General features: G+C 43.4%; 1 protein-coding gene across 1 annotated transcript in view; it reads left to right on the plus strand.

Annotated features, from left to right (window-relative positions):
- The window catches only part of OCA2 (OCA2 melanosomal transmembrane protein), a 456,357-nt gene that overhangs the window by 112,026 nt on the left and 330,197 nt on the right, over nt 1–14,134 (plus strand). Inside the window, exons 6-8 of the mRNA XM_008706322.1 lie at nt 871–943; nt 10,101–10,261; nt 12,068–12,150. Of these exons, the coding sequence (XP_008704544.1) occupies nt 871–943; nt 10,101–10,261; nt 12,068–12,150 (317 nt within the window). The remainder of the gene's footprint in view (nt 1–870; nt 944–10,100; nt 10,262–12,067; nt 12,151–14,134) is intronic.

Here is a 14,134-nt window from a genome sequence, read left to right on the forward strand (position 1 = left end):
TTATCTGCATATGTGGGCATGAGTATTGGGGCTCTGTGTGTGTGCGTGCAGGATTATGCATGAGAAGCGGCTCCTCTTCTCAGTGTGACATATAGAGAGCAGTATTGCATTTTGAGCAGCAAGGCTGGTTCATGAAGTCAGTACTGGCTGAGTTGGACTGAACACCCGCAACCCTTTAAAAGCCTGCAAGGGAGGGATGCAGTGGCCCAGAGAAAGGAAATTATGCATGAAACAAGAAACAAATACACTGAACTCTGAAAACTTCATGCTTTTACTTTTTTAGCTACCAGTTCACATAATTGTGTGGTTCTGAAACTCTGGCTGCTTAGCAGGGCCCGGTAGGTGGGTGCACTGGGATTTTCAAGGAGTAGGTCAGGGTGGGCCAGGTCTTTCCTGATCTCCTGAGGATTGACCTGAGCTCTGTATCTAGTCTTGAGCCTAGATTTGAAGTTTTGGTGATTTGAGACCTGTCATCTTATAACCACTTCAGTGTGCTTTCTGATGAGGAATAAGGTGCTCTGTGAATTCCACAAACACATACTTTAACCGTCACATGAGTTGTATCCCCTTTTCTCTAGTATGGGAAAACCATGTTTACCTTCCTCTGATGATGTAATTTTGTAGCTGGGTGGTTAGTACTTAAAATCAACAAATATCAAGGATCAAGACCCACTGTAGTGGAGAATAGTATAATGAATCAGAATTTTATCTCTTAATATCTAAGAAAAACTATTTAGAGTGAGCTGGTGGATGTTGGATGTATCAGTGAACACCATTATTATACCCATATTTTCAACTTTTGTCAAAATTATTTAAATCCTATTGTTCTCTTGCCACCAATCTATCATTAAATGTTTCTGATTGTTACAGATTTTATTCAGCCTGTATCCAGATCAAGGAAAGTTCTGGCAGTTGTTGGCTGTGTCACCCCTGCAAAGCTACTGTATCCAGTCTATACTGAGATTCACAAAGAGACACCAGAGAACTATTACCACTGCTGCTGAAGGTCGCCGTATAGGTGATCACTGCTCCTCCCATGCCTATTTTGTTCCTTCAGGACATTTGATGAAAGATGAGGCCAGAACAGAAGGGGAGGGGAGCACTAGTGAGACTATGACGGGTGGTTGGTGGTGAGGTTCCCCCTGGGTGATGACAGCCAAGCGGCACATTCCAGTCAGGCCCTGGCTACCCTAGGCTCTTGCATACTCTGTTTTGTACCCCATCCCCACTTCCTTTTGCATTTCAGCCTGGGTGGTTTCTACTGACCTATTTTTAAGTTCGTTGCTACTTTTCCTTGGCTGTGTCATCTGGGCACAGTGATTGCTTGGTTTCTTCATTTTGTGTTTTCTTTTGCCTTTTTGTAGGCCTCACAGTTTGCCACTAAAAGCCAGATGTTTTGTATAGGATAGTAGATATTGAGTGTGTTAGTCAGCTCGGACTGCCGTAATAAAATGCCACAGCCTGGGGGTTAACAGATATTTATTACTCACAGTGCCGGAGGCTGGACATCCGAAGTCAAGGTGCTGGCCAGTTTGATTGAAAGTTCTCTTTCTGACAACTATCATATGATTTCTCTCATCTATGGAACATAAGAACTAGGATGATCGGTAGGAGAAGAAGGGGATAAAGAAAGGGGGGTAATCAGAAGGGGGAATGAAACATGAGAGACTATGGACTATGAGAAACAAACTGAGGGCTTCAGAGGGGAGGGGGGTGGGGAAATGGGATAGACCGGTGATGGGTAGTAAGGAGGGCACGTATTGCATGGTGCACTGGGTGTTATACACAACTAATGAATCATCGAGCCTTACATCGGAAACCGGGGATGTACTGTATGGTGACTAACATAATATAATAAAAAATCATTATAAAAAGAAAAAAAAAAAAAGAAAGTTCTCTTTCTGGCTTACAGATGGCTGCCTTTCTTGCCATTCCTCACAGGGCCTTTCCTCAGTGTGCATGTGTGTATGTGCAGAGAGCATTCTCTGGTGGCTGTTCTTAAAAGGACACAATCCTCTCAGATCTGAGCCCCACACTACTCATTTACTTCCTTAGAGGCTCCATCTCCAGACACAACGACACTGGGGGGCTGGGCTTCAACATGTGAATTTTGTAGGGGACATAAGCATTCATTCCATAGCACTGTGGGTTTTAGTTGGGGGTCTGTGTAAATCTAATGAGAGGTCGGCTGTGTTGTAGTGTGTGGTTGCCATGGTAACCGCCAGCAACCCAGACACTTGGAATTGCTTGGCTTCTCTCCTGCTGCCTGCCAGGCTGTGCACTATTCCTACTCCTTCCACAGGGGGGAGTTACTCTCCCCTCTCACCCACCACTCTCAGCTGCCAGGGCTCCACTGTGCCCTTAGACTACCAGATTTGATACGTTTCCCTAGCAAACTGAGGTTTTTTTCATGAGTCTCCTCAATTTCTCCATCTTCTTTGTGAGTACCTGTTAGGGTTCCTGGAACAAAAGCCTATTAGAAGATAAGAACACCCCAGTTCTGAGGCTCCCAGCGTCTCCCTACTATCACGCTAGCCCACACTTGACCTTGAGCAGTTTAAAAATTTTCTGATTTAATCTTGCCTGCTTCTGTGTGTGGTGGTAGCACCTGTCTCAGGGAAGCAAACACTTGGCCCTATTCCTCCTCGCAGTCACCTGTCTCACTCTAGATTTCAAGTTAGATGTTTATGATGTAACCTCATTCTTTTTTTTTCTATAAAGGAAATAGAATTTTTTTATTATGATGTGTTAGTCACCAAACAGTACATCATTAGTTTTTGATGTAGTGTTCCATGATTCATTGTTTGCGTATAACACCCAGTGCTCCATGCAATACGTGCCCTCCTTAATACCCATCACTGGGCTAACTCATTCCCCCTCCCACCCCCTTCCCCTCTAAAACCCTTAGTTTGTTTCCTGGAATCCATGGTCTCTCGTGGTTCATTTCCCCCTCTGTCTACTCCTCCCCTCATTTTTCCCTTCCTTCTCCTAACAATCTCACTGTTATTCCTTATGTTCCACAAATGAGTGAAACCATATGATAATTGTCTTTCTCTGCTTGACTTATTTCACTTAGCATAATCCCCTCCAGTCCCATCCATGTTGATGCAAATGTTGGGTAATCATTCTTTCTGCTAGCTGAGTAATATTGCACTGTATATGTGGACCACATCTTCTTTATCCATTCGTCTGTTGAAACTTCATTCTTGACAGAATAAGTCATTAACGTAACATCTGTCCAGCCTTTTCCGGTTGTGAGAGTAGGAGTGGTGTGTTTCTAGCTCTCTACGTATCCCAGCTGAAACTGAAAGTCCAGAGCCCAGAGCCTCTCTTGAATAGACATTTGGATGAGGATAGTCAAGCATGAAAGTCCCTAAAGCTCCCAGTCCTGGAAGAGGAAGCATCTTGGAAAGCAACCTGGGGAGGAAAGGAGGGCTAGGAGGAGAAAAGAGTGGGGAGGAAGAGGAAACAAATGGAGGAGAAGGGAGAAAAGGAGGCAGCTGTGTCCTGCTCAAGTATTTCTGATTATTACCTTTTTTTCTGATTATTGCCTTTTGAAAAGGAATTAAATCTTTCACAGATTTTTTTTTCTTTAATATCTTCGACTAATAAGCTTGGGTGAACTGAAATTTTGGAAAATTTTGTAGTTTTCCTTGCAGTCTTTGGCATATTCTTATTTCCTCTGGTTGTTTTGGGGAGAACCCCTGTGTCTTCCCAGGACATCTTCTCACTCAGCTGAGCCACTGTCCACACACAGGGTACCAGCAACATGATTTTAATGAGCTTTGTTTCCCATTCTTATGCCTTACTTCTAGCTCATCTCCATGGGTTAAAAACACTAAAACATCCTCCTGCTTTCCTCAGCTTCCTCTGGGGCCTTCTCAAAGCAAGTGTCCGTGTGGAGGCCTGGCTTCATGATGACCCTAGGAGATGGATCCTGCCTTCCCTTCTTGTGACCTCACTGTAAATGATCATAACCTACTGTCCAGGCTGAGCCAAGAGCTTGGAGGGGTCCTATCCAGAAAGTCTTCAGTGAGAACCAGACAGGGAGGAGGAAATATTTGCAGGTTACTGGGTGATTACTGTATTGTGGCAACTCCTGTATGAACCTTATCAGTCAGCAGAAATCCTAAGTAAGCATAACAAGTAAGGATAATAACAGGATAAAAATCAGATAATGACAAATAAGTCTATTCATTCCACTGAGAACTGTACTGTGTCACTTTTATTCCACAGCATTGTGCAGTCTTCCTTCTAGAGCAGCCCAAGTCACAAGCCCTTTCCTGGGACTTGAAGGAACTCAGGCCCATCCTAGTGGCTGGTAGACAAATGTTTTTTCTCAGCAACAAGGATAACCAGGAGGTCTCTCTTCTATTCTCTGAGCCACATGTGCATTTGGATGAAGAGAGAAAGAGAAGTTGAAGAGATGGAGAGAGCTGTGTGAGAGGGTAGGATGCTGCAGAGTGGTTCTTATATGTCTGTGGATGTGTTAAAGAAAAAAAGTATTCAGTGACACTTGTTAAAGATGGCAAGTCACACCTTATTCAGGAACTTGGTGATAGTTGTGGAGACCACAGCAGTGAGGTCTTACAGTGGGGCAGAGAGATTGAGCTTCAAAAGTGGGACTTGAAAGCCAAGGAGCAGGGTGGGGGGCAGTGGATGAAAAACTACTAAGAGGAAACATCATGGATAAGAGAAGATTCTGGCCAAACTGACCTCACAGAATCCTTGTTGAAGGAGGCCAGAGTGACCAGACATCACCTGGGATTGGAGGGGGATGAGGAACCTGATCAGATATTGAGTGTGATTAGATTTGGAGAATGAAGATTCTGACTAAATTAACCTAGCAGGATTCTTGCTAAAACTGGACTATGCAGAGATGAACACAGAAGCCCTAAAGTCAGAGCTTAGTCTTAGAGAGCTCAAAGGAGCATAACTAAAGTTTGGCCAAAGAGAGACTCTCTGTCAACCATTAACCGTATTAAGGCTGATTTAAGCTTCCCATGGGCTCCTTAGAAAATGTACATTTTTCTCAGTAGATTTTTCTGCACTTTTCTGGAAGCTCACAGACCCTCTCCCAGGTCCCTAGTCTGAGAACTTGCTGTGGGGGTTTGTGAAAGGAGAGATCGGAGGTCAGAGGTACCCCTCAGATGCCCCCAGAGAGCCTCCTGCTGCTGGTGTCTACAAAAAGTGGGGACAGAGTCAGGGGACAGAGTCAGCCTCTGCACCAGCATTCGGACCTCTGAAGCTGATTCTCAGCAAAGGGGTGTTATGTACACGTCTGGGGCAAGAAGTGATTCAGGCCTGGTTTTGAAAGGCCTGGTTTTGAAAGTGGTGTTCTCGTTGTTGTCCTCATGAGTGAAGAGCCCCACTGTTCTTCCTTCTTGACCTCTGGCCAGACCTTAGGGGTGTGTGTTTTGGTGGAAAGTGCTTTTGGAGAAAGCCTCACTATCCTTTAACTGGAGAGTAACAGAGCTACCTTTTCCCCTATGATGTTTTCTTTGTAATAGTCGGGCTTTGTCACCTCAGTAATTGCAGGGTTTATTTTAGAAGCTTTGTGAAACAGGAAGTGGCTGTGATTGCAAGCACCTGAGTTTCATTGTCCCTGAATTGTTCTCTGTGCTTATTATGGGAAAGACCTGTTCAAGGCTCCTAGGTCATTAGACAGGTGAATAATGGTCAGCAAGCCAGGTTATATATAAGCAGGGTAATTAGGCTTGCTCACTGACCTTCCTCCCTTCCCTCCCTCCCTTTTTCTCCCTCCCTTCCTTCCAATCTTTTTTCTTTGTTTCTTGACATACGGTCCATTTCCTATCACACCCTTCATACTGGCCCTGGGCTTTCAAAGTACATAAAGAAAACACCATACATATTAAAGGATTTTGTCCCCTCCCGTTCTTCCTCTCTTACATCCTAAACTCCTTAGGTAGTAATCTCATAATTATGATGTCCACTATGATAGCCACTAGTCAGTCACCTGTGGCTCTTTAAATTAAATTTATATTGGTGAAGTAAATAACATTAAAGTTTCACTTCCTCATTCACACTCGCCACATTTCAAGTGCTTAATAACCACATGTGATTAGTGGCTACCATATCAGACAGAACAGATAAAAACATTTCTGTCACTGCAGAGAATTCTATTAGCCAGCACCACTTTATAAATTAAGGGCAATCATTCATCCATTTGGTCCCGAGTGCTGGAGAAAATACATTAGCACTAGGTAGATTATTTTTATGAATTGATCAATTTTTAAAGTTTCACACTTTATCAAATGACATTGCTCCCATTTTTGTCAAGAAGTTGGGTCTAAAGGAACTCCACTTTCTTACCTCCATTCAACTAAGCAAAAGTTATGTCAAAGAAAAATTGTATCAGTTAAACAGATAAGGAAGACTTTATTCAAGACTATTGCAATAAGGGAGAGATTGAACTCAACTCCAAATACAACAGGGTAAACTGGGAATCTGCAGAAGAGTGAGGAAGAGGATGGAGAATTACCAAGGGGAACTTGGCTGGGCATCAAGGGTGAAGGAATTCTAAAAACAAAAACAGAAACAAACAAAAACAAACAAACAAAAATGAGTGAAGGGATTCTTCTTTATTTCTTTATATTTATTTTTTTATTGGAATTGTGTGAATTTTTTTATTATGATATGTTAGTCACCATACAGTGCATCCCTAGTTTTTGATGTAATGTTCCATGATTCATTACTTGCGTATAGCACCCTGTGCACCATGCAACACGTGCCCTCCTTAATACCCATTACCAGCCTATCCCAATCCCCCACCCCCACCCCTCTGAAGCCCTCAGTTTGTTTCCCAGAGTCCATAGTCTCTCATGGTTCATTCCCCCTTCTGTTTACCCCCCTTTCTTTTTCCCTTTCTTCCCCTACCAATCTTCCGACTTCTTATGTTCCATAAATGAGTGAAACCATATGATAATTGTCTTTCTCTGCTCGACTTATTTTGCTTAGCATTATCTCCTCCAGTTCCGTCCATGTTGCAGCAAATGTTGAGAAATCGTTCTTTTTGATGGCTGAGTAATATTCCGTTGTATATATGGACCACATCTTTTTTTAAAATTTATTTATTTATTTATTTTTGATGTAAAGTTTGATGATTCATTAGTTGCGTATAACACCCAGTGCACCATGCAATACGTTTGATGTAGTGTTCCATGATTCATTGTTTGCATGAAACAGCCAGTGTTCTATGCAATACATGCCCTCCTTAATACCCATCACTGGCCTATGCCAATCCCCCACTCCTATCCCCTTTGAAACCCTCAGCTTGTTTCCCAGAGTCCATAGTCTCTTGTGGCTCATTTCCCCCTCTCTTTAACCCCCCTTCCCCTCCCCCGCCATTTACCTGCTCTTCATTTGAGTGAAGAGATTCTTGATAAACTGGGCTCACCAGGCCAAGGTTGAAGCGTAATCAAGAAGAGGGCTCAGAGGACTTAAGTTTGATTAAGGAGGGAGTCCTGGCCAGTGTTAACTGAACCTGGCATTTGATAGGTTCTGTAGCATACTGAAAGGTAAGCCCAAGAGGACTCTACAGTTTAGGTGGAGACGAAGGCCCCTTTTCAGGCTCTCATGGATTTGTTCCATGCCCTGTAGCAGCACACTGCCTGCTGTTCAGAAGTGCTTTGTTCATGTGTCTTTCTCCCCACTGCACATAGGCCGCTCACACTGGGACAGCCACAGCAGAGTCAATGGTCACACTCGTTAGAGGTACAACAGGAAGATGATTAACCAGGAACTCAGAGGAGGGACGTCTAGGGGGCTCACAGGGTGGGAAGAAGGTTCATGGAAGGCAAGTCAAATTAGCTCTTGAAAGATGGCTCTGATTGGGGTAGTGGTAAAGGCAGGAGACTACTTTGATGCAGCTAGAAGAAGGAGGCGATTTTTCTCTGACTTCATGCCCCCATCTGGCGGGGACTTTGGTCTAGGTTTGGAGGACTTCAAGGATGATGCTATAAACAAATATTATTGGTAAAACAAGTATTTGTTGGGGCATCTAATGTGGTGAGAACTACATTAGTTTCTAGAGAAGTAGCAAAATGAATAAAATGCAGTTATTCCTCTTGAGGAGTGAGACCAGTTGGGGAGAAAAATCTAAACCAAACTGCTGTGCGGCGTGAACTCAATCTGCAGAGGAAAACTGGAGGAAGCCAGAGGATCCTCTGGAGTCATGGATGACAAGGAAAGATTTAAGGAGAGGAGAGCTTGAGTGAGAATTCAAAAGCTGGTAGAAGTTCTTCAGATTTGGGGAAGGCATTTGAGGCAAACGCAGGGGACTATGTGTTAGGAGCATGGCAGACAGTTCAACATGGCTGGAAGGCAAGGATTGAAGCTGCCTGCAAGGGTGAGGCTCAGTTAGAGCCTCCTGTTTGCTGGGATCTGGAAGTCACAGCTGACACCACAACACCCCAGTGGGCTTTGAATCCTAAGTGCATCGTGGGCATCTAGAAAGACAGAGAAAAGGAAGGGTGGGAGTACATGTAGTCTTGTGTCTATGTGATTTTGTATGCACGCCATTTAGTTGGCTAATCATAGGGTGCTTTGTTACACGGTTGTCTCCCCAACAGGGCATGAGATGCTCCCTAGCCCCCAGGACAAAGGTCTTGTTTTATTCATTTATTTCTTGGAACGCAATAAATGCTCCACAAACATTCATTAAATCTGAGGGTGAAGCCTCTGCTTTTCCAGTGTTAGCCTCTAGGTGGTGTTGTTCCATCTCCTGGGTTTCTGCAAGGTCTCTAGAATCCTTTTGAACAGAAATATTTCTGCCCACCCTGTATCTTGTGTTTGCCCTGGGGAAAGACCAGGACACGAGTAATTTTGGCAGAAGTAGCAGTGTCTCTTCGGGCCTTTTCTTGGTACATCTTGCCTCATGCGTGACTTCCGTTTTCCATTTGTTCTTGATGGAACCCAAGTAGCAGCATAAGTGTGTGGAGAGGCTTTCCAACCAAGTGCTGCCGACTGCTGTTCGTTCTGGGCTATCATATGTACAACAGTGCTGGTAAAATGCTTTCTTTACCAGGATGTTTTTTTTTTTGTACCATTGGGTTTTTAAACCAGTACATTTTGCTGGAGGAAATAGGTAATGAAAAAAGATTAACCATTCACTGGCCCTTGATACTCAAAGTAAATCTTGTGTACGCTCTGGAAACAGTGAAGTTCTGCCTTTTCCTTAAGTCTGTTCCCTAAACCTGTTTCTTTTAGGGTTTTAAGGAACAGTAAAGGAACTGGCTCCTGAATTCTCTTACAACCAGTGAGCTGCTGCTAAGACTATTGAGACGTCATACAAAGCACAGACTCTTCTGAGGTTCATTTTTCCACCTACAGCAGTTTTCTCTTCTGGATCAAAATGAGTGGGCTAGCCACTGTGTAAAATCCATGTTATGACCCCCAGAACCTTGCAGCAGAGGCAAGAGTTGGCCCAGAGCAGAGAGAAGGGCTGAATAGCACAGGTTCCTATGCTTGTGCAACACCCAAATGCAGGATGTAGATGGTAAGGGGAAGCCTACAATGGGGCTTAAGTGCCATGGGGGGGGAAGCCTCTTTACCTGATAATTTTTCCCTGATCAAGAGCCCTTCATACACTTTGAAGAAATTTCTCTCCTTTCAACTGCCTGTCACTTATTTAGCTGACTTCAGAATTCTTATTTTCAACTCTCTTTGTGATTTCTCATTCTAAAAATAGAGACCTGGCACCTAAGGATTTGGACATGCATGTGGATCAGTGTATCTGTTCATTCATGCAGCCATCCTGTCTACTAGCTCACCATGGGTCCAGGAACTTGGGCAGGAGTTTTACGCTGCTGCAAAAAGTGCAAGCAGAGATCATGGTAGGATGGGGAGATTAAAACAGAGGATTTGAAACACACACGATCAGACATTGCAAAACTAACTGTGTATCAGGAGTGAGGTGCTAAGGAGATAAGAAGTGGTCAAGGGCTGCAGTACAGTTGGAGGAAATGGCCTGGATAGATATTTCTTTGTGCACCTTCTAAGGAGGATGTTCACTGGGTGAGTGGTGAGGGGACTTCAGGCTTCTTTTCCTTGCTTTGTGGTTCACCTTGACTTTACCTCAGCTTCAAACCTCACCAGCCACGTGGACTCCACACTGCTCCAGGTGGATCTGGCAGGGGCCCTGGTGGCCGGTGGCCCAAGTCATACCGGGAGAGAAGAACATGTCGTGGTGGAGGTGACCCAGGCTGATGTTCCAGGCTCCAGGCGACGGCGGCCACAGCAGGTTACTTATAAGTTATTTGAAAGGAATTGTAAAAACTCATTTCATCTCTTTATAAATTGAGTTTCCTTTTGAATGGGTTTGATGGGAAGCCATAAAGCAACAGCACCAATATTGGACAAGCCCTAGCATTTGCTTTGTCTTTGACTCCTTTCTCCTTTTGTCTAAGACAATTATAAAACTCTTGCATTTTAGTAAAATCAAGCTTGCAAGTTTTTTTATTCAGATGATTTCACTGGGCAATTCAGGGAAACATTATATATTTGAAAGTAGTTTTCTGTTGTTAAAGCATAACTAAATCTGGGCTTTACCTCATAGTATAGAAGGTACTTCAACACCATAGTTCCCTTGGGCTTGGGGACACCTGGCTAGACTTTCATAGTTTCCCAAAGCTTCTGCTTCTAAAGTTTTAGGCTCTTGTGCTTAGTGTCTCCTAGACAAAACCTATAGCTCCTGTCCTTTGAAGGCAAGGAGAGCCAACAGTGGTGTTGCAACCATGGCCCAGAGCCCAGACAAGCCTGGCCTGTCTCTTTGCATCCTGACCTGTACCCCAAGTTCTGGCCTTGAGTCCCCAGGATTATCATGGTGACTTGTGTATGAAGTTTGTGGGTTTTCCCTATTATAATCAATAGAAGGAAACAGTGCTGGTGCACAATGTTGTCATCCAAAAAGGGGCATATGATGGGTTACTGCACCCCTCGCATTTTCCTGCCATGCAAAGCAGAGTCCACAGAGCAAAGGCCTCATTCTGAATGAGGTTGCAGTTTCATGGGTGATGGTCTGTGTACCAGTGTTCTAAACCGGTTGCCTTGGCCGTGGTCTTAGGCTGTAAACTTCGCTTCCTCATGTACAATGTACAGCTGACTGGCAAGGCCTTCTCAGTAAAGGCGAGGTGGGCACATATCTGCCTGCTCTGTGTGGGGGCCTTGTGTGGAGGAAGATGTGACCTTTTGCAGCCGCTGACATAGCTGCCTGCCCGTGGGGCTCTACTCTGCTCTAGTGCTCACACACAAATCCAGCTCAGAAACATGAAGAACACAAGAGATCTTTCTTAATGGATTTTTTTTCTGATGTACTCTTTACAAATACTGAAGTGTTTTAAGAGAACTTATGAACTCTCATTTATGCTTTGACCAATTCCAGAGTTCCTATTTTCATTTACTTTATGGTTTGTGGACAGCAAAGCTCCTGTCCTCCCGTTGAAGTTTCCCGGGCCCTTTGGCTACCCCAGCTAGCCTCTCCCTCTCTGCTTACATCTGGCTCCCCTCAGCTGGTTTCTTCACTGCCCTGTTTAGGACAGGAACATGTAGGGTGGATTTGCCTGCAGCAAAGGAAGCTTCATCCTTTGGTCCTACCTCCCATGGGCTCCTATGACGTGGGTGTGGAGAGTTTTCTGCCTCCAGTTTGCAAGCAGGAAGCAGGTCCGAGAAGGCATTTCTTGTGAATTGCCTCAGAGGGCTCAGAAGATCCCAAGTCTCGTATAAAGTGCAGTGATTTATTTTTCTCATAATAAATCATACTTCTATACCTTTGTACCTTTTATACTAATTCTGTATTTATACTTCTGTATTTTTATTTATTTATTTATTTATTTTTGGTTAAAGCCCTCTATGTTGTGGAAATTTCCAGTTCTGCACAGCTTGGATATGCTCTAGTGTCAGGGATGTGGGAGCTGTGTACAAAGTCCTTGCTGTTCCTCTTTTTCTTCTTTTCTTATTCTAAACTAACACTTACACTGAATAGTGCTGAATCCCAGGTGACAGTTCAGGTTCAAAGCCTTACTCAGATATTACATTTCAATTTTTACAGGTCACTCAGAATTGGACAGTATTTTTAAATCCGAGAAGAAGTGAGCGCTTGGTGGTGAGCAGGACCTTTGAGATACTGAGCAGGTGGGTCTCAGGTGATCAAGGATCTTGGGGGAAGATCTCCTGGAACATTTTCACTTAATAAGTTTGACCTGTGGGACTCCAATTTTTGGCACAAATAGCCAGATCAGTTATGTGGTTTGGATGGGATGATCTGACTGTATAGACTATGAACATGAAGGATGTAGGAGGGTGTCATAACCACGAGTATCAGGAAATGAGGATTGTTTGCAGGGTCCATTTTTAAAAATTATTTTTTATAATAATTTTTTATTATATTATGTTAGTCACCATATAGTACATCCCTAGTTTTTGATGTAAAGTTCCATGATTGATTACTTACGTATAACACCCAGTGCACCATGCAATACGTGCCCTCCTTAATACCCATCACCGGCCTATCCCATTACCCCACCCCCCTCCCCTCTGAAGCCCTCAGTTTGTTTCCCAGAGTCCATAGTCTCTCATGGTTAATTCCCCCTTCTGTTTACTACCCTTTTCTTCTTCCCTTTTTTCTCCTACCGATCCTCCTACTTCTTATGTTCTGTAAATGAGTGAAACCATATGATAATTGTCTTTCTCTGCTTGACGTATTTCGCTTAGCATATCTCCTCCAGTCCCGTCCATGTTACTGCAAATGTGAAATCGTTCTTTTTAATGGCTGAGTAATATTCCATTGTATATATGGACCACATCTTCTTAATCCAATCATCTGTTGAAGGGCATCTCGGTTCCTTCCACAATTTAGCTATTGTGGACAATGCTGCTACGCACATTGGGGTGCATATGGCCCTTCTCTTCACTACGTCTGTATATTTGGGGTAAATACCCAGTAGTGCAATTGCTGGGTCATAGGGTAGCTCTATTTTTGACTTTTTGAGGGACCTCCACACTGTTTTCCAAAGTGGCTGTACCAACTTGCATTCCCACCAACAGTGTAAGAGGGATCCCCTTTCTCCACATCCTCTCCAACATTTGTTGTTTCCTGCCTTGTCCATTTTTGCCATTCTAACTGGCTTAAGGTGATATCTCAATGTGGTTTTGATTTGAATTTCCCTGATGGCTAATGATTTTGAACATTTTTTCATGTGTCTGTTAGCCATTTGTATGTCTTCACTGGAAAAGTGTCTGTTCATATCTTATGCCCAGTTTTTGATTTGATTATTTGTTTCCCGTGTATTGAGTTTGAGAAGTTCTTTGTAGATCTTAGATACTAATCTTTTATCTGTAGTGTCATTTGCAAATATCTTCTCCCATTCTGTGGGCTGCCTCTTAGTTTTTTTGACTGTTTCCTTGGCTGTGCAGAAGCTTTTTATCTTGATGAAGTCCCACAAGTTCATTTTACTGGCACAAAAACAGACACGTAGACCAATGGAACAGAATAGAGAACCCAGAAATGGACCCTCAGCTCTTTGGGCAACTAATCTTTGACAAAGCAGGAAAAAACATCCAGTGGAAAAAAGACAGTCTCTTCAATAAATGGTGCTAAAAATTGGTCAGCTACATGGAAAAGAATGAAACTTGACCACTCTCTCACACCATACACAAAGATAAACTCCAAATGGATGAAAGACCTCGATGTGAGACAGGAATCCATCAAAATCCTAGAGGAGAACATAGGCTGCAACCTCTTTGACATTGGCCACAGCAACTTATTTTATGACACATCTCCAAAGGTAGGGTCTGTTTTGAAGCAAATGGTATTTTATAGTTGATGCTTTAATTTCATTAATATTATGAAGCTCCACAATGGGGAATTCCACGAAATTTTAGGATTCTTTCTCTTTTTCTTTAATGCTACTCCATATTATGTCTGTATGAGTTCGCTAGGCCTGCCATAACGAGTATCACAGAGTGTATTACTTAAACAGTCGAAATTGATTTCCTCAAGGGTTCAGCAGGATTTTTCTCTTCAGAGTACTCTCTCCTTGGCTTCTTCTCCCTGTATTTTTCTGTGGGCTTTTCTCTGTGTGTGTGTGTGTGTGTGTGTGTGTGTGTGTGTGTGTGT

The sequence above is a fragment of the Ursus maritimus genome, unplaced genomic scaffold, assembly GCF_017311325.1.
Source record: "Ursus maritimus isolate PB19 unplaced genomic scaffold, ASM1731132v1 scaffold_27, whole genome shotgun sequence".
Taxonomy (NCBI): Eukaryota; Metazoa; Chordata; class Mammalia; order Carnivora; family Ursidae; genus Ursus; species Ursus maritimus.